This window comes from Oncorhynchus masou, chromosome 15 (assembly GCF_036934945.1).
Source record: "Oncorhynchus masou masou isolate Uvic2021 chromosome 15, UVic_Omas_1.1, whole genome shotgun sequence".
Taxonomy (NCBI): Eukaryota; Metazoa; Chordata; class Actinopteri; order Salmoniformes; family Salmonidae; genus Oncorhynchus; species Oncorhynchus masou.
Window position 1 is genome coordinate 58,105,399 of NC_088226.1, and position 20,503 is coordinate 58,125,901.

At 43.0% G+C, this 20,503-nt stretch overlaps 1 protein-coding gene and 1 long non-coding RNA gene across 2 annotated transcripts; one reads left to right on the top strand and one right to left on the bottom strand.

Moving 5' to 3' along the window:
- The first annotated feature begins 1,556 nt into the window (after window positions 1-1,556).
- On the top strand, window positions 1,557-3,441 carry LOC135556542 (uncharacterized). The gene is made up of 3 exons (XR_010458004.1): window positions 1,557-2,203; window positions 2,485-2,596; window positions 2,691-3,441. It is a non-coding gene; the product is annotated as an uncharacterized LOC135556542 (long non-coding RNA).
- A 187-nt stretch (window positions 3,442-3,628) lies between these two features.
- On the bottom strand, window positions 3,629-18,795 carry LOC135556541 (granzyme E-like). Its single transcript, XM_064989835.1, has 3 exons — window positions 18,734-18,795; window positions 18,347-18,515; window positions 3,629-5,470 (listed from the first exon to the last, which is right to left on the bottom strand). Exons 1-3 carry the CDS (start codon window positions 18,792-18,794, stop codon window positions 5,434-5,436), a joined length of 267 nt encoding a protein of 88 aa, XP_064845907.1. The 5' UTR covers window position 18,795; the 3' UTR covers window positions 3,629-5,433.
- Window positions 18,796-20,503: the final 1,708 nt, after the last annotated feature.

Here is a 20,503-nt window from a genome sequence, read left to right on the forward strand (position 1 = left end):
GGAGGTAAAAGATATGATTAAGAAGAAAGGCAACACCGCCACAGTGATAAAGCAAAGAGAAAAAGCGTGGCAAAGTATTGCAGACCGCCTGAATGCGTAAGTAGTGCACAATTACACACTCACCGCTCCGCTGAAACATCACAATTACAATTCAAATATTTAATTCACATCTCCAAAAATGCAGTTGTACTGTAATTATGAAACGGTTAAATTTTTAATTGAAATGCACTGCAGATATGAGTGAAATTGTGTAAAGTAACTCCATCACACTGTATAAAGCTATGATAAATTTTTTGATATTTTTACTGAAAACAAGACAAACATACCAAGTAATTTTTTGCAGTGTGACTCCATTAAATGTGTGTGTGTGTGTGTGTGTGTGTGTGTGTGTGTGTGTGTGTGTGTGTGTAGATTAAACATGAACGGGCCAAAACGGACATGGCAGCAGGTCAAAATCAAATACAAGAACATTCTGCAGAATGGTATGGTCCCTGACTAATATTTAACAAAGCACAAGCATATATTGTACCCAGAAGGTGCCTGCTCACACATTGTCTGTACTGTTTTAGCAGTGAAAAAGAATACCCACAGACAAGGCACGGGTGGTGGGTCACCAAAGGCTGACCTTACCCCAGCAGAGGACATGGCCTTGGAGCTAAATAAAGGCAGGCCCGTCTTAGAGGGGATCCCTGGGGGAAAGAGACGAGCATAGGTTCCTCCCAAGATGCCACCCGCTTCATTCAAGGTATGTCCTTCCATCTCTACATGGGATACAACCACATTCATATTGAATCAATTTGGACTGTCTGACTTTGGTTTACCTATTGCCTTGCAGTGTCTGGCAGCACTGTGTTCCTGTTAGAGCCACCAGCACAAGCACCAGACGATGCTGATCCAGTGAGTACTCCATCAAAGGCATACTGTAGGCCTGGCATGTCTTGTCTACTAGCTTCAATATGAATCCGATTAAATGTGATAGGGTGAAGGCCCCAGTGCAGCAGCAACAGCACATGATGGAGACGATGATGAGGAGGAGACCATCTCTCTGGATTCCAGAAGGCATGAGGTATCATGTTAAGACTGTGAAAGTACTATTTACTCTACAATGGTGAGGAGTCCTCATCAAAATCAAAAAATCTAATTTATTTTACAGGACCCAGATGCTATACAGTGGGAAAACCAGCCTGGCAACATAGTGCGTATTAATAAAAGGACACCACATCCTGCCAAATTCCAGCTGCGCTAATTGTATTGTGTTCACAGAGCTCACAAGCTATCAGAAAGTTGTATGGCAACCACCTCCGGCGCCAAATAGAACTGGCAGACATAGACATTCAGTACAAGAAGAAAAAGATGGAAAATCTTGCACTGGAGTCCGAAATAAAAAAGAGGACAATTAGGAAACTGGACCTTGAAATAAAAAAACTTGAGGGAGGTGAGATATGCCTTCAATGTACACTATATGCTAACTGTAACACAAATGTATTAATCATTATTTTTCTTTCCTCCCCCAGCTCCAAGAAGATGACACAGCTCAAAATAAAAATTAGGTATATTCTCGTAAAGTCAAGTGAGCCATGACATATGAGCTCTTATTGTGAGCACACAGGACGGTGGCATCTTTCTAAGGTTTTTTTTATTTTCCCAGCAATCAGTACAACCAAGTCATCGTTATAAGGCATCGCCCTCTTTTGCCCACCCCCCCAGCACCAGGTGTGGCCACTAGCCTATATGAAGGCCCAAAATTGTGTGTTCCTTTCTGCTCTGACAATGGCATGCCCATTCGTGCGAGATGTGGTGGATGAAGAAGCACTTGTGCTGAGGAGAGCCTTCAGGCGAGAAAGGGTCTTCAGGGACCGGTTGGACCCACTGGCCTTGCCTGATGACCATCTATATGAAAGATACAGGTTTTCTGCAGATGGCATCAGGTATCTATGCAGACTACTGGGTCCCAGGATTAAGCACCGCACTGCACGGAGCCATGCACTGAGTGTGGAGCAAATGGTTTGTGTGGCCTTGCGCTTTTTTGCTAGTGGAGCCTTCCTGTACTCAGTGGGGGATGCAGAACAGCTGAACAAGGCCACAATTTGCCGCACAATAAGGAGTGTGTGTCTGGCTATCAAAGCATTAGCAGATGTCTTCATCTCCTTCCCTGGCCACAGAAGACTCTGTGACATCAAAGAGGAGTTCTATAGGATTGCAGGTAAGAGGATCTACAAATTACAGGACAACTGTTAACACATAGTAGGATACTCATTACTTTGTGTGACAGGTTTCCCCAATGTCATTGGTGCAGTGGACTGCACACACATAAGGATAAAAGCCCCCTCAGGTGCCCATGAGGCCGATTTTGTGAATAGGAAATCCTTTCACAGCATTAATGTTCAGGTGAACATAACTTTTTGATATTGTCCATTGACGAACACTCTGCATTGCCAGTGATGTGCATTGATTGGTGTAATATTCCTCATCTTATGATTTCAGATGGTCTGCAATGCTGACTGTGTGATCAGCAATGTTGTGGTGAAATGGCCTGGCTCAGTCCATGACTCCAGAATCTTTCGGGCCTCTGAAATCTATCAGTGCCTATCACAAGGTAAGCCACACAACCCCTATTTATAACCATCATGGCTGTGTCAAGAATATCACTGTGTTTATGAGGTAGTAATGATGAGATTTTGTGTTGACAGGTGAATTCTCTGGTGTGTTGCTGGGAGACAGGGGGTATGGCTGCCAGCCTTTTCTCCTGACACCTTTCACAGACCCCCAGGAAGCACAGCAGGCCTACAACCATGCCCATGCCAGGACCAGGGCCAGAGTTGAAATGACCTTTGGCCTCCTGAAGGCACGCTTTCACTGCCTTCACAAATTAAGGGTCAGCCCTGTTAGGGCATGTGATATTACTGTGGCTTGTGCTGTCCTCCACAATGTGGCCTGCCTGAGGAAGGAGAGGGCCCCCAGAGTGCCACCAGCCATGGACTGGGACAATCCGGCAATCTTCCCTGATGACGACTGGTCGGCTACTGAGGGACCAATATGTGTTGAATTATTTTAGTTAGTATGTGTGCTTTCAATTTTGGTTAAATATGTCCTGCGGTGGCAGAGGAATTTGGTTTTTTTTGGGTTCGTTTTTTGACGAATTCGGCCTCTTATGATGTTTGTGCGGTATACTGTGTGTAATACAAGGCTGCAGGGAGGCTACCTGCATCCATTCATTTGTCTGTTCAGTTGATGTGTATGGATTTGTCCTGCATTTATTTTAGTGTGCAGACATGCAGGGTGTGTTATATACAGACCTTTGAATGTGTATGTATCATTTTGTATAATATGCTTGGATTCTGTGCTTTCCATCTTGTAGAGTCACTGTGACTTCAGTTTCGAAAGGAGCTGATGGTTTACCTGCTTTGTTTTGTCCTTATTCAATAAAGGAACATAATGTTACACATTGTGTTTTTATATTCATATGGAATGTGTATTTGTTTATATGACAGAGTACTAGGGCCACACTGAAGAAAAAGGATAAAGTCATACATTTATGAGGCTGGTTCTTTCTGCAGAAAAGCTACATATTGTTTTTACAGTTTTGATACTTATGACAATGTGATACTTAATATTCTGGCACATCAGCATGTCTTTGTTTATGAAACCATACTGAAGTACAATTTCACGAAATGCCCCACATCTGTCATTTTAACAACTGTCCTCCTTTAAAACAACTGGTTACAATATTATGACTTGTGTTTTTTTCCCCTCTGTGGCCCTAATATTCTATCATTTTATATATAGCCTTATAGTCTATGGGAAACTGTAAATTATCTAATGATAGCAACATCATCTAAAAATCATTTTTTATCCAAAATCATTGAAATTAATGATCACAAACGTTTAAATAATAACAGTGGGTCTAGTTATATGTGATAACAATGTATAGTGAGCAGTGAAATAACTATTGGTTTCCATTTGTGGTGACTGCTGACTGACATTAGGGATGAGATTAAATAGATCCTGGAATTTAGCCTGGTCTGGAGCAGGCTAGCTCCACAGAATAAATCTCCATGGTAATTTATACCATAACATATCCTCCTGCCCCCTATCCATCTTTAGTGCAACCGGATTACGGATCAATTGAGCCAGGATCAAGATATCCTGGCTTAATCCCTTATCCTAGTTTTGTGCAACAGGCCCCCGGAATCGACAAGAGCACACAGAACACTAGGGCAGGGTGCTAACATACAAACACAGAGCACAGAACTGAGGGAAACAAAGGGTTTAAATACAATCAGGGGAACGAGACACAGGTGCAAACAATAATGGGGATCAAGGGAAAAACACAGGGACAAAAAGCACAATGGGGACATCTACTGACAAAAACCCGGAACAACCCTGGCCAAATCCTGACACTGGTTAAATAAGAATGCGCTTTTAGACATCCCTATTTCCCCCAACACAATGGCAACGTCTGTATTTTGCCAAATAACTGAATGTATATTTAAATTTCTTTCCAAGTCGGTAGGTGAAATAAAGAGGGGTAAATAGACCAATGGTCATTAATATAGAGTTGATCCCACCTTTGCTGCTATAACAGCCTCCACTCTTCTGGGAAGGCTTTCCACTAGATGTTGGAACATTGCTGCGGGGACTTGCTTCCATTCAGCCACAAGAACATTAGTGAGGTCGAGCACTGGTGTTGGGCGGTTAGGCCTGGCTCGCAGTCGCCGTTCACATTCATCCCAAAGGTGTTTGATGGGGTTGAGGTCTTTGTCTTCTCAGACTGCTGGGTTTCAAAGTGCTGAGTGTCTCTCTAAACCCTTTACAGGATGTACCACTTAGTTCCTGTGTTTCACCCAATTCTGTGCCAATGTAACCTCTACATGCCAACCATGACCAACTAGAGGTTTATAATGTTTGACCACACTCTAGATACATTAACTTTGACAGACCTTGCTACTGTCATCTCAGTCTGTTTTTCCAGTACCTGTGCAGCAGTTTTGGCACCTGCTAAGTTTGCAGTGCGTTAGTGCCGTGCTTAGCAGCACTACGTACCAGATAGATGAACCACAGTGACCAAGGCTTCTGGCACTGAAAATAAGCGTGGTGTGCTTTCAGAGAATTGTGTCGCTTTCATGTAACCAGAGATTCTTAGTTGTCTTAGGCTAGATGGAAACATGTGGTTATCTGTCTAAAAATGAATATAAAATAATAACCCTATGTTGTCTGTCAGTACTTGAGACTTTTACAGGAAATCAACACACACATGCACATACACTCAGTTAATATTTTCTGTAACAAAGAGTGTGTGTGTTTATGAATCATTTAGTTGACTGATTTAAGTCCAGTTCCTTTCTTGGTCCAGGGGAGATATGTTGGTGTTGACATTGGGTGCTCTCGACTGGTTGCAATAGTCTGTATCATTGAAGGACACAACTCCCACTGCTATCCCCCCACACACCAGAGGACCTCCTGAATGTCCCTGAAATCAATTGTTGAAACACAGACGAGAAGAAACAGTTACTCTACATTTGAAAAACAAGTATTATATATATATATATATATATATATATGTACAGTACCAGTCAAAAGTTTGGACACACCTACTCATTTCAAGGGTTTTTCTTTATTTTGACTATTTCTACATTGTAGAATAACAGTGAAGACATCAAAACGATCAAATAACACATGGAATCATGTAGTAACCTAAAAAAGTGTTAAACAAATCAAAATATTATATATTTGAGATTCTTCAAAGTAGCCATTCTTTGCCTTGATGACAGGTTTGCACACTCTTGGCATTCTCTCATCCAGCTTCATGATGAATACTTTTGAAGGAGTTTCCACATGTTCTGAGAACGTATTAGCGGCTTTTCCTTCACTCTGCAGTACAACTCATCCCAAACCATCTCAATTGGGTTGAGGTCGGGTGATTGTGGAGGCCAGGTCATCCGATGCAGCACTCCATCACCCTCCTTCTTGGTCAAATAGACCTTACACAGCCTGGAGGTGTGTTTTGGGTCATTGTCCTGTTGAAAAACAAATGATAGTCCCACTAAGCGCAAACCAGATGGGATGGGGTATCGCTGCAGAATGCTGTGGTTGCCATGCTGGTTAAGTGTGCCTTGAATTCTCAATCAAATCAAATTTTATTTGTCACATACACATGGTTAGCAGATGTTAATGCGAGTGTAGCAAAATGCGTGTGCTTCTAGTTCCGAAAATGCAGTAATATCCAACGAGTAATCTAACCTAACAAATTCACAACAACTACCTTATACACACAAGTGTAAAGAAATGAATAAGAATATGTACATTAAAAATATATATATATGAATGAGTGATGGTATAGAACGGCATGGCAAGATCCATTAAGATGGTATAGAGACAGTATATACATATGAGATGAGTAATGTAGGGTATGTAAACATGTAAAAGTGGCATTGTTTAAAGTGGCTAGTGATACATTTATTACATCAAGATGGCAAGATGCAGTAGATGGTATAGAGTACAGTATATACATATGAGATGAGTAATGTAGGGTATGTAAACATGTAAAAGTGGCATTGTTTAAAGTGGCTAGTGATACATTTATTACATCAAGATGGCAAGATGCAGTAGATGGTATAGAGTACAGTATATACATATGAGATGTGTAATGTAGGGTATGTAAACATGTAAAAGTGGCATTGTTTAAAGTGGCTAGTGATACATTTATTACATCAAGATGGCAAGTTCCGGTCACAACTTGCAGACCTGTTTTGGAGTTGCTGTGCTGTGCGTTTTGTTGCCAACCTATTTTGCTACCTGACAATTTTACGGTTTTTACTTTTTAATTACTGTTGTTATACACACACACACACATATATATATATATATTTTTTTTTCCACCCACAACTTTTTCACTCCGGACGCTTTATCTGGACACGATTCGTCAGGACCTCCAACACCCGAAGCTAAGTAGTAACATTAACATGATGCCTTCTAATTGCAGTCGCTGTACTCGCCTTACGGCGAGGATAGCTGTGCTACAAGCCCGGCTTCAGACGCAATCGTTAGGCAAGGGTAATTTCAGTGTAGGAAAGGATGAAACAGCGTCTGTGCCACCAGCAAGTACAGATAGTAGTATAAATCCCCTGGCACAGTCCCCGCAGCCGGACAACTTTCTCAAGGTTTCTGGAAGGAAATGCTGTAGGAACGCTCAACCGGTGTCGCTCATTCAGCCGACAGAAACTTTCAACCGGTTTTCCCCATTAAGTAGCGAGTCGGAGTCAGAGGCCGAGCCTTCTCTGGTCTATACTCCTCCCGTTACGGGGTCTGAGACGCCGAAGCTTCCCACCATTAGCTCTGACAAATTGAAAACTCTAGTCATTGGCGACCCTATTACCCGCAGTATTAGACTTAAAACGAATCATCCAGCGATCATACACTGTTTACCGGGGGGCAGGGCTACCAACGTTAAGGCTAATCTGAAGATGGTGCTGGCTAAAGCTAAAACTGGCGAGTGTAGAGAGTATAGAGATATTGTTATCCACGTCGGCACCAACGATGTTAGGATGAAACAGTCAGAGATCACCAAGCGCAACATAGCTTCTGCGTGTAAATCAGCTAGAAAGATGTGTCGGCATCGAGTAATTGTCTCTGGCCCCCTCCCAGTTAGGGGGAGTGATGAGCTCTACAGCAGAGTCTCACAACTCAATCGCTGGTTGAAAACTGTTTTCTGCCCCTCCGAAAAGTTAGAATTTGTAGATAATTGGCCCTCTTTTTGGGACTCACCCACAAACAGGACCAAGCCTGACCTGCTGAGGAGTGACGGACTCCATCCAAGCTGGAGGGGTGCTCTCATCTTATCTACCAACATAGACAGGGCTCTAACTCCTCTAGCTCCACAATGAAATAGGGTGCAGGCCAGGCAGCAGGCTGTTAGCCAGCCTGCCAGCATAGTGGAGTCTGCCACTAGCATAGTCAGTGTAGTCAGCTCAGCTATTACCATTGAGACCGTGTCTGTGCCTCGACCTAGGTTGCGCAAAACTAAACATGGCGGTGTTCGCCTTAGCAATCTCACTAGGATAAAGACCACCTCCATTCCTGTCATTATTGAAAGAGATCATGATACCTCACATCTCAAAATAGGGCTACTTAATGTTAGATCCCTTACTTCAAAGGCAATTCTAGTCAATGAACTAATCACTGATCATAATCTTGATGTGATTGGCCTGACTGAAACATGGCTTAAGCCTGATGAATTTACTGTGTTAAATGAGGCCTCACCTCCTGGCTACACTAGTGACCATATCCCCGTGCATCCCGCAAAGGCGGAGGTGTTGCTAACATTTACGATAGCAAATTTCAATTTACAAAAAAAAAATGACGTTTTCGTCTTTTGAGCTTCTAGTCATGAAATCTATGCAGCCTACTCAATCACTTTTTATAGCTACTGTTTACAGGCCTCCTGGGTCATATACAGCGTTCCTCACTGAGTTCCCTGAATTCCTATCGGACCTTGTAGTCATAGCAGATAATATTCTAATCTTTGGTGACTTTAATATTCACATGGAAAAGTCCACAGACCCACTCCAAAAGGCTTTCGGAGCCATCATCGACTCAGTGGGTTTTGTCCAACATGTCTCTGGACCCACTCATTGTCACAGTCATACGCTGGACCTAGTTTTGTCCCATGGAATAAATGTTGTGGATCTTAATGTTTTTCCTCATAATCCAGGACTATCGGACCACCATTTTATTACGTTTGCAATTGCAACAAATAATCTGCTCAGACCCCAACCAAGGAACATCAAAAGTCGTGCTATAAATTCACAGACAACACAAAGATTCCTTGATGTCCTTCCAGATTCCCTCTGTCTACCCAATGACACCAGAGGACAAAAATCAGTTAACCACCTAACTGAGGAACTCAATTTAACCTTGCGCAATACCCTAGATGCAGTTGCACCCCTAAAAACTAAAAACATTTCTCATAAGAAACTAGCTCCCTGGTACACAGAAAATACCCGAGCTCTGAAGCAAGCTTCCAGAAAATTGGAACGGAAATGGCGCCACACCAAACTGGAAGTCTTCCGTCTAGCTTGGAAAGACAGTACCGTGCAGTACCGAAGAGCCCTTACTGCTGCTCGATCATCCTATTTTTCTAACTTAATTGAGGACAATAAGAACAATCCAAAATTCCTTTTTGATACGGTCGCAAAGCTAACTAAAAAGCAGCATTCCCCAAGAGAGGATGACTTTCACTTTAGCAGTGATAAATTCATGAACTTCTTTGAGGAAAAATTATGATTATTAGAAAGCAAATTACAGACTCCTCTTTAAATCTGCGTATTCCTTCAAAGCTCAGTTGTCCTGAGTCTGCACAACTCTGCGTGGACCTAGGATCAAGAGAGACGCTCAAGTGTTTTAGTACTATATCTCTTGACACAATGATGAAAATAATCATGGCCTCTAAACCTTCAAGCTGCTTACTGGACCCTATTCCAACTAAACTACTGAAAGAGCTGCTTCCTGTGCTTGGCCCTCCTATGTTGAACATAATAAACGGCTCTCTATCCACCGGATGTGTACCAAACTCACTAAAAGTGGCAGTAATAAAGCCTCTCTTGAAAAAGCCAAACCTTGACCCAGAAAATATAAAAAACTATCGGCCTATATCGAATCTTCCATTCCTCTCAAAAATCTTAGAAAAGGCTGTTGCTCAGCAACTCACTGCCTTCCTGAAGACAAACAATGTATATGAAATGCTTCAGTCTGGTTTTAGACCCCATCATAGCACTGAGACGGCACTTGTGAACGTGGTAAATGACATTTTAATGGCATCGGACCGAGGCTCTGCATCTGTCCTCGTGCTCCTAGACCTTAGTGCTGCTTTTGATACCATCGATCACCACATTCTTTTGGAGAGATTGGAAACCCAAATTGGTCTACACGGACAAGTTCTGGCCTGGTTTAGATCTTATCTGTCGGAAAGATATCAGTTTGTCTCTGTGGATGGTTTGTCCTCTGACAAATCAACTGTAAATTTCGGTGTTCCTCAAGGTTCCGTTTTAGGACCGCTGTTGTTTTCACTATATATTTTACCTCTTGGGGATGTTATTCGAAAACATAATGTTAACTTTCACTGCTATGCGGATGATACACAGCTGTACATTTCAATGAAACATGGTGAAGCCCCAAAATTGCCCTCGCTAGAAGCATGTGTTTCAGACATAAGGAAGTGGATGGCAGCAAACTTTCTACTTTTAAACTCGGATAAAACAGAGATGCTTGTTCTAGGTCCCAAGAAACAAAGAGATCTTCTGTTGAATCTGACAATTAATCTTAATGGTTGTACAGTCATCTCAAATAAAACTGTGAAGGACCTCGGCGTTACTCTGGACCCTGATCTCTCTTTTGAAGAACATATCAAGACCATTTCAAGGACAGCTTTTTTCCATCTACGTAACATTGCAAAAATCAGAAACTTTCTGTCCAAAAATGATGCAGAAAAATTAATCCATGCTTTTGTCACTTCTAGGTTAGACTACTGCAATGCTCTACTTTCCGGCTACCCGGATAAAGCACTAAATAAACTTCAGTTAATGCTAAATACGGCTGCTAGAATCCTGACTAGAACCAAAAAATTTGATCATATTACTCCAGTGCTAGCCTCCCTACACTGGCTTCCTGTCAAAGCAAGGGCTGATTTCAAGGTTTTACTGCTAACCTACAAAGCATTGCATGGGCTTGCTCCTACCTATCTCTCTGATTTGGTCCTGCCGTACATACCTACACGTACGCTACGGTCACAAGACGCAGGCCTCCTAATTGTCCCTAGAATTTCTAAGCAAACAGCTGGAGGCAGGGCTTTCTCCTATAGAGCTCCATTTTTATGGAACGGTCTGCCTACCCATGTCAGAGACGCAAACTCGGTCTCAACCTTTAAGTCTTTACTGAAGACTCATCTCTTCAGTGGGTCATATGATTGAGTGTAGTCTGGCCCAGGAGTGGGAAGGTGAACGGAAAGGCTCTGGAGCAACGAACCACCCTTGCTGTCTCTGCCTGGCCGGTTCCCCTCTTTCCACTGGGATTCTCTGCCTCTAACCCTATTACAGGGGCTGAGTCACTGGCTTGCTGGGGCTCTCTCATGCCGTCCCTGGAGGGGGTGCGTCACCTGAGTGGGTTGATTCACTGATGTGGTCATCCTGTCTGGGTTGGCGCCCCCCCCCCTTGGGTTGTGCCGTGGCGGAGATCTTTGCGGGCTATACTCAGCTTTGTCTCAGGATGGTAAGTTGGTGGTTGAAGATATCCCTCCAGTGGTGTGGGGGCTGTGCTTTGGCAAAGTGGGTGGGGTTATATCCTTCCTGTTTGGCCCTGTCCGGGGGTGTCCTCGGGTGGGGCCACAGTGTCTCCTGACCCCTCCTGTCTCAGCCTCCAGTATTTATGCTGCAGTAGTTTATGTGTCGGGGGCTGGGGTCAGTTTGTTATATCTGGAGTACTTCTCCTGTCCAATTCGGTGTCCTGTGTGAATCTAAGTGTGCGTTCTCTAATTCTCTCCTTCTCTCTCTCGGAGGACCTGAGCCCTAGGACCATGCCCCAGGACTACCTGACATGATGACTCCTTGCTGTCCCCAGTCCACCTGGCCGTGCTGCTGCTCCAGTTTCAACTGACCTGAGCCCTAGGACCATGCCCCAGGACTACTTGACATGATGACTCCTTGCTGTCCCCAGTCCACCTGGCCGTGCTGCTGCTCCAGTTTCAACTGTTCTGCCTTATTATTATTCGACCATGCTGGTCATTTATGAACATTTGAACATCTTGGCCATGTTCTGTTATAATCTCTACCCGGCACAGCCAGAAGAGGACTGGCCACCCCACATAGCCTGGTTCCTCTCTAGGTTTCTTCCTAGGTTTTGGCTTTTCTAGGGAGTTTTTCCTAGCCACCGTGCTTCTACACCTGCATTGCTTGCTGTTTGGGGTTTTAGGCTGGGTTTCTGTACAGCACTTTGAGATATCAGCTGATGTACGAAGGGCTATATAAATAAATTTGATTTGATTTGATTTGATTTGATTTAGATGCAGTAGATGGTATAAAGTACAGTACGTATATACATATGAGATGAGTAATGTAGGGTATGTAAATATTATATGAAGTGGCATTGTTCAAAGTTGCTAGTGATACATTTATTACATCAATTTTTCCCTTATTTAAGTGTCGGGAGTTGAGTCAGTATGTTGGCAGCAGCCACTCAATGTTAGTGATGGCTGTTTAACAGTCTGATGGCCTTGAGGTAGAAGTTGTTTTTCAGTCTCTCGGTCCCAGCTTTGATGCACCTGTACTGAACTCGCCTTCTGGATGACAGCGGGGTGAACAGGGAGTGGCTCGGGTGGTTGTTGTCCTTGATAATCTTTTTGGCATTCCTGTGACATCGGGTGGTGTAGGTGTCCTGAGGGCAGGTAGTTTGCCACCGGTGATGCGTTGTGCAGACCTCACTACCCTCTGGAGAGCCTTACGGTTATGGGCGGAGCATTTGCCTTACCAGGGGGTGATACAGCCCAACAGGATGCTCTCGATTGTACATCTGTAAAGGTTTGTGGGTGTTTTTGGTGACAAGCCAAATTTTCTCAGCCTCCTGAGGTTGAAGAGGCACTACTGCACCTTCTTCACCACGCTGTCTGTGTGGGTGGACCATTTCAGTTTGTCTGTGATGTGTACGCCGAGGAACTTAAAACTTTCTACCCTCTCCACTACTGTCCCGTCGATGTGGATAGGGGGGTACTCCCTCTGCTGTTTCCTGAAGTCCACGATCATCTCCTTTGTTTTGTTGACGTTGAGTGTGAGGTTATTTTCCTGACACCACACTCCTAGGGCCCTCACCTCCTCCCTGTAGTCCGTCTTGTTGTTGTTGGTAATCAAGCCTGCCACTGTAGTGTTGTCTGCAAACTTGATGATTGAGTTGGAGGTGTGCATGGTCATGCAGTCATGGGTGAACAGGGAGTACTGTTGAGGATCAGCAGGGTGGAGATGTTGTTACCTACCCTTACCACCTGGGGGCGGCCCGTCAGGAAGTCCAGGACCCAGTTGCACAGGGCGGGGTCGAGACCCAGGGTCTCAAGCTTGATGACGAGTTTGGAGGGTACTATGATGTTAAATGCTGAGCTGTAGTCAATGAACATCATTCTCACATAGGTATTCCTCTTGTCCAGATGGGTTAGGGACGTGTGCAGTGTGATTGCGATTGCGTCGTCTGTGGACCTATTGGGGCGGTAAGCAAACTGGAGTGGGTCTAGGGTGTCAGGTAGGGGGTAGGTGATATGGTCCTTAACTAGTCTCTCAAAGCACTTGATGATAACGGAAGTGAGTGCTACGGGGCAGTAGTCATTTAGCTCAGTTTCCTGAGGTTTCTTGGGAACAGGAACAATGGTGGCCCTCTTGAAGCATGTGGGAACAGCAGACTGGGATAAGGATTGATTGAATATGTCTGTAAATACATCAGCCAGCTGGTCTGTGCATGCTCTGAGGACGCAGCTGTGGATGCCGTTTGGGCCTGCAGCCTTGCGAGGGTTGACACATTTAAATGTTTTACTCACGTCGGCTGCAGTGAAGAAGAACCCGCAAGTTTTGGTAGCGGGCCGTGTCGTTGGCACTGTATTGTTCTCAAAGTGAGTAAAGAAGTTGTTTAGTCTGTCTGGGAGCAAGACATCCTGGTCCGCGACGGGGCTGGTTATGCTTTATAGTCCGTGATTGACTGTAGATCCTGCCACATACAGTGCCTTGCGAAAGTATTCGGCCCCCTTGAACTTTGCGACCTTTTGCCACATTTCAGGCTTCAAACATAAAGATATAAAACTGTATTTTTTGTGAAGAATCAACAAGTGAGACACAATCATGAAGTGGAACGGCATTTATTGGATATTTCAAACTTTTTTAACAAATCCAAAACTGAAAAATTGGGCGTGCAAAATTATTCAGCCCCTTTACTTTCAGTGCAGCAAACTCTCTCCAGAAGTTCAGTGAGGATCTCTGAATGATCCAATGTTGACCTAAATGACTAATGATGATAAATACAATCCACCTGTGTGTAATCAAGTCTCCGTATAAATGCTCCTGCACTGTGATATTCTCAGAGGTCCGTTAAAAGCGCAGAGAGCATCATGAAGAACAAGGAACACACCAGGCAGGTCCGAGATACTGTTGTGAAGAAGTTTAAAGCCAGATTTGGATACAAAAAGATTTCCCAAGCTTTAAACATCCCAAGGAGCACTGTGCAAGCGGTGGGAGACTCTGTCCATAGGACAACAATCAGTCGTATATTGCACAAATCTGGCCTTTATGGAAGAGTGGCAAGAAGAAAGACATTTCTTAAAGATATCCATAAAAAGTGTTGTTTAAAGTTTGCCACAAGCCACCTGGGAGACACACCAAACATGTGGAAGAAGGTGCTCTGGTCAGATGAAACCAAAATTGAACTTTTTGGCAACAATGCAAAACGTTATGTTTGGCGTAAAAGCAACACAGCTCATAACCCTGAACAAACCATCCCCACTGTCAAACATGGTGGTGGCAGCATCATGGTTTGGGCCTGCTTTTCTTCAGCAGGGACAGGGAAGATGGTTAAAATTGATGGGAAGATGGATGGAGCCAAATACAGGACCATTCTGGAAGAAAACCTGATGGAGTCTGCAAAAGACCTGAGACTGGGATGGAGATTTGTCTTCCAACAAGACAATGATCCAAAACATAAAGCAAAATCTACAATGGAATGGTTCAAAAATAAACATATCCAGGTGTTAGAATGGCCAAGTCAAAGTCCAGACCTGAATCCAATCGAGAATCTGTGGAAAGAACTGAAAACTGCTGTTCACAAATGCTCTCCATCCAACCTCACTGAGCTCGAGCTGTTTTGCAAGGAGGAATGGGAAAAAAATTCAGTCTCTCGATGTGCAAAACTGATAAAGACATACCCCAAGCAACTTACAGCTGTAATCCCAGCAAAAGGTGGCGCTACAAAGTATTAACTTAAGGGGGCTGAATAATTTTGCACGCCCAATTTTTCAGTTTTTGATTTGTTAAAAAAGTTTGAAATATCCAGTAAATGTCATTCCACTTCATGATTGTGTCCCACTTGTTGTTGATTCTTCACAAAAAATACAGTTTTATATCTTTATGTTTGAAGCCTGAAATGTGGCAAAAGGTCGCAAAGTTCAAGGGGGCCGAATACTTTCGCAAGGCACTGTACCTCTCGTGTCTGAGCCGTTGAATTGCAACTCTACTTTGTCTCTTTACTGACGCTTAGCTTGTTTGATTGCCTTGCGGAGGGAATAGCTACACTGTTTGTATATCGCTCATGTTTCCAGTCACCTTGCCTTTGGTAGGCAAAACAGAGGATCCACTTCGGGAACGTCATATTCCTGGTCGTAATGTTGGTAATTTGACGTTGCTCTTATATCCAATAGTTCCTCCCGACTGTATGTAATAAAACCTAAGATTACCTGGAGTAACAATGTAAGAAATTACACATAAAGCACCATCACGCCTCCTCTTCCATGCTTCACGGTGGGAACCACACATGCGGAGGACATCCATTCACCTACTCTGCATCTCACAAAGACACGACGGTTGGAAAAAAACTTCATGCGCTATGATGAACCTGACTCTCATGAAGACCGCCAAAGGAAAGGAAGTCCCAGAGTTACCTTTGTTGCAGAGGATAAATTCATTAGATTTACGTAACTGCATCTCAGATTGCAGCCCAAATAAATACTTCACAGAGTTCAAGTAACAGACCCATCTCAAAGTCAACTGTTCAGAGGAGACTGCGTGAATCCGGCCTTCATGGTTAAAGAAACCACTACTAAAGGACACAAATAATAAGAAGAGATTGCTTGGGCAAAGAAACACGAGCAATGGACATTAGACTGGTTTTGAGATTTGAGCTTAGTGGGAACATCATTTGTTGTTCAACAGGACAATGACACAAACACACCTCCAGGCTGTGTAAGGGCTATTTGACCAAGGAGAGTGATGGAATGCTGCATCAGATGACCTGGACTCCACAATTATTCGACCTCAACCAAATTGGATCATTGCTGCCCTGACTTGCTTCCATTCAGCCACAAGAGCATGAGTGAGGTCGGCCACTGATGTTTGGTGATTAGGCCTGGCTCGCAGTCGGTGTTCCAATTCATCCCAAATGTGTTCGATGGGGATGAGGTCAGGGCTCACTATTTTATGTAGTTGTCAGCAACGAGTGTGGCTGAAATAGCCAAATCCAGTCATTTGAAGGGGTGTCAACATACTTTTGGCCATGTAGTGTAAATCAAATCAAATGTTATTTGTCACATACACATGGTTAGCCGATGTTAATGCGAGTGTAGCAGGGATAACTTCCATGACATAGACTGACCAGGTGAATCCAGGTGAAAGCTATGATCCCTCATTGATGTCACCTGTTAAATCCACTTCAATCAGTGTAGATGAAGGGGAAAAGACAGGTTAAATAAGGATTTTTACGCCTTGATCAGAGGGTGAATGGGCAAGACAAAATATTTGTGCCTTTGAATGGGGTATGGTAGTAGGTGTCAGGCGCACCAATTTGAGTGTGTCAAGAACTGCAAAGCTGCTGGGGTTTTCACTCTCAACAGTTTCCCGTGTGTATCAAGATTGGTCCACTACCCAAAGGACATCCAGCCAAATGGAGTCAACATGGGCCAGCATCCCTGTGGAATGCTTTCGATACCTTGTAGAGTCCATGCCCTGAAGAATTGAAGCTGTTCTGAGGGCAGAAAGTGTTCCTAATGTTTTGTCCACTCAGTGTATATATTTATATAATATACCTGTATATTATTATGATTATTATTATTCATTTCAGAATGATCTATGCTTTATAACCGTACCTGACAAAAGCCTTTATCATCAGCAGTAACAACAGCACATATCATAGAAGTGGGTATGGCTCTTCTCCAAGTTCTCTGGCGGTCACCCCTGTCTACAATGTGTTGTGTCAGGCAGGGTAGAATATCCCTGCAAATGGTTTATTCGGTATTTGTATGCTATACAATTCCCTTCTGGGAAGATAATCGTACAAAATCATATACATCACACCTGATTTGAATAGGTGTTTATAACATGTTTCTATTAACCCCTTACACACACTTCATTTATTCCCTCTCATTTACCTCCAACAGCATGATGTCATTCTTGTGTGTTTCGGGATCGTAATCATTGATGTAATAACTTTTCACACCAATCCTGAGAGCTGAATGTTCCCACTTTTAATGTTATGAACACCAACCACAACCGTCAGCTATACACCACTACAAGAACAAAGAAACAATTACTGAATGGCAATAGTTCACTGAAAATATAGATTGTGATTTTCCACTAACTTGGAAGATATCACTGTAGCTATTGTACTTCCTTTCCTCTATAAGCTTTGACTTACTTATCACACCCCAATGAAGAGGAAACTGTCACACCCTGACCATAGTTTGCTTTGTATGTTTCTATGTTTTGTTTAGTCAGGGTGTGATCTGAGTGGGCATTCTATGTTGGATGTCTTGTTTGTCTATTTCTATGTCTGGCGTGATATGGTTCTCAATCAGAGGCAGGTGTTAGTCATTGTCTCTGATTGGGAACCATATTTAGGTAGCCTGTTTGGTGTTGGGTTTTGTGGGTGATTGTTCCTGTCTCTGTGTTTGCACCAGATAGGGCTGGTTTAGGTTTTCACGGTTCTTGTTAGTCTGTTCATGTATAGTTTAATTCATTAAAGAACCATGAATAGAAACCACGCTGTGTTTTGGTCCGCCTCTCCTTCACCGCAAGAAAACCGTTACAGAAACAACATACTACTCACTGAGCTTCTAAGCACACAGAACATTCTACAGCGAGGGAGTCCAATCTGGCTGATGGGGTGGTTTGAGTAAAAACATTTACAGAAAATACGATAATATTAATCATATTGTTTTAATGGAGGGGGGAGGGAACTCATTTATACTTTAAAATGACTGAAACCGAATTTAAACTGTAGAAATGACAACCGTTTCTTGATGGTATCCACTTTCCAGGTTGCTAATAATCATCTAAATTAAATCTGGACAGTCAGGCAGCATCGGAAGCTATGTTTTGCAATCTTTTGCACATTTTGACGACAAGCAAATATAACACATTTTCAGTGCGGCCCTCCTCCAGACCTAGTTGTAGACCGAATGTAGCCCCCCGGGGGAAAATTTGTCTGACACCCTGTTCTACAGCATAAAGCAAATCTGCAATTTATTTTTACAAAGACCACAGAACCACTTATGACTTCTTGGTGTGAGTAGTTTTCTCCCTCAAATAGTTCAATAGGATAAAGAGTAAAACACAATTACCTTGTGTAGCAGTGAGCGGCCAGTATGACAAAGTTATCTGCCACAAGAAAACCCCCACACATATGTTCCCTCTTTTCCGTTTCCTTGTTCCTCTCCTGCACAGAGACCATGTAGGGTTTAGAGTTGGTTTTGGTCTTTTCTCCATTCACAATGCCAGAGTCCTGGTGGGCTGGTAGAGACATAGGGATATCCCCAATGAAACCCAAATTAACAACAGTGGGCTTTAAATGACTAAAATTCAAAGACTAGAATTTGTGATCAGCATTAGAATTTCTATGTTATTTCTTTTCAACCAAATCAGTGTCACTTTGCAGTTTTCTGCTGTCCATGGTTAGAAGGTGAGTGGACATGTGATAGGTTGAAGTGATAGGTAATGTTTGGTCTTACCTGTGAGCCCTTGAGGGGGCAGAAGAGTGACCAGCAGGAGCAAGGCAGATGTGGCAGTCATATTGTCTTCTTCTCAGTCTGTCCTCAAAGTCTTTAGAAACGCCTCCCAGCCCATCTACCCACACAGGATTTGAGCTATGAATGTGTGAACCTTGCATATCATTCAATCACCCACCACATTCACACCTAATATAGGTCACCACATTGTGGTTATTCACATTTTACTAGAATTGCAGGACACTGACAAGCAGACATGGTGGTCTTACACGGGTAAATCCACACTCTGTTTCTCCCAATTTGTGAGAAATAGGCTTAAAGGGGCAATCTGCAGTTGCTACATCAATTGTTGGACTCATAAATGAATGATATGCACCAATTGATACTTCAATAATATGGCTTATAATTGACTCATGGGCTCAGGTCAACTGTCAAACCCCATCAGAACCCAAAATATAAGATTATTTCCCCCCCAATGTTTTTAAACAAACCAACACTATGTAGCCTCAAAACTTGGTTAAAACTAGAATTTTTATATCATGGATGCCCAGTCCTTGAATCCATAGCTCTGTCTATACATTGAGTGGTTACATTTCTCCGGCCCCATCCCTCAGCTTTTTACCAAAACAGGGGAAGCTCTTTGTCATTGTTTCAACTGCTGATTGCTGCTTTAAGATATTATTCCTTTCATTCCAATCCTAGTGATATGCACAGATCTCAAGTTAGGATTCAGCTCTTATAGATTTAAACCTTTAAGAGTAAATCAAGTACTGCGGTATATCCAGTGGAGGGGGCAAGAGAGTCAGAACCATACAAACTGCCACGAAATCATCCGATCATCCTTTCAAAGTTCTTGAAGTTTTTTAAATTGACTGACCTACGTGTCTTAAAGAAATTATGGATTGTCAATTTCTCTTTGCTTATTTGAGCTATTATTGCCATAATATGGACTTGGTCTTTTACCAAATAGGACTATCTTCTGTGTACCACCCGAACCTTGTCACAACACAACTGATTGGCTCAAACGCGTTAAGAAGAAAATAAATTCCACAATTAACTTTTAAAAAGGCACACCTGTTAATTGAAATGCATTCCAGGTGACCACCTCATGAAGCTGGTAGAGAAAATGTCAAGAGTGTGCAAAGCTGTCATCAAGTTGGCTACTGTGAAGATTCTCAAATATAAAATATATTTTGATTTGTTTAACATTTTTTTGCTTACTACATGATTCCATGTGTTATTTCATAGTTGTGATGTCTTCACTATTATTCTACAATGTAGAAAATAGTACAAAATAAAGAAAAACCCTTGAATGAGTAGGTGTGTCCTAACTTTTGACTGGCACTGTAGAAAGTGGGTAAAACAGAACGTAAACATTATTAAAGTGACCAATGTTCAATGACTCTATGTACATAGGGCAGCAGTCTCTAAGGTGCAGGGTAAAGCAGAGGGTGGTAGCCGACTAGAACAGTGACTAAGGTTTAGGGCAGGGCACTGGGTGGAGGCCACTAGTGGTGACTGTTTAACAGTCTGATGGCCTGGAGATAGAAGCTGTCTATCAGTCTCTCAGTTCCAGCTCTGATGCACCTGTACTGTCTCCACCTTCTAGATCAGGGGTGGGCAACTCCAGTCCTTGGGGGCATGATTGGTGTCACACTTTTTCTCCATCCCTAGAAAACACAGCTGATTAATGAAATTGCATTCTAAGCTGAAGATCATTATTATGTGATTATTGGAGTCAGGTGTGTTAGATGTGGCTGGGGCAAAACTGTG

What these genes read in the sequence shown, in the direction of transcription:
- LOC135556541 (XM_064989835.1), bottom strand. Translation starts at nt 18,794, where the DNA reads ATGACTGCCACATCTGCCTTGCTCCTGCTGGTCACTCTTCTGCCCCCT. An exon ending in GCCCCCTCAAGGGCTCACAG is followed by an intron (nt 18,516 to 18,733) that starts GTAAGACCAAAC and finishes TGTCTCTACCAG; the next exon opens with CCCACCAGGACTCTGGCATT. An exon ending in GCCGCTCACTGCTACACAAG is followed by an intron (nt 5,471 to 18,346) that starts GTAATTGTGTTT and finishes AATTGATTTCAG; the next exon opens with GGACATTCAGGAGGTCCTCT.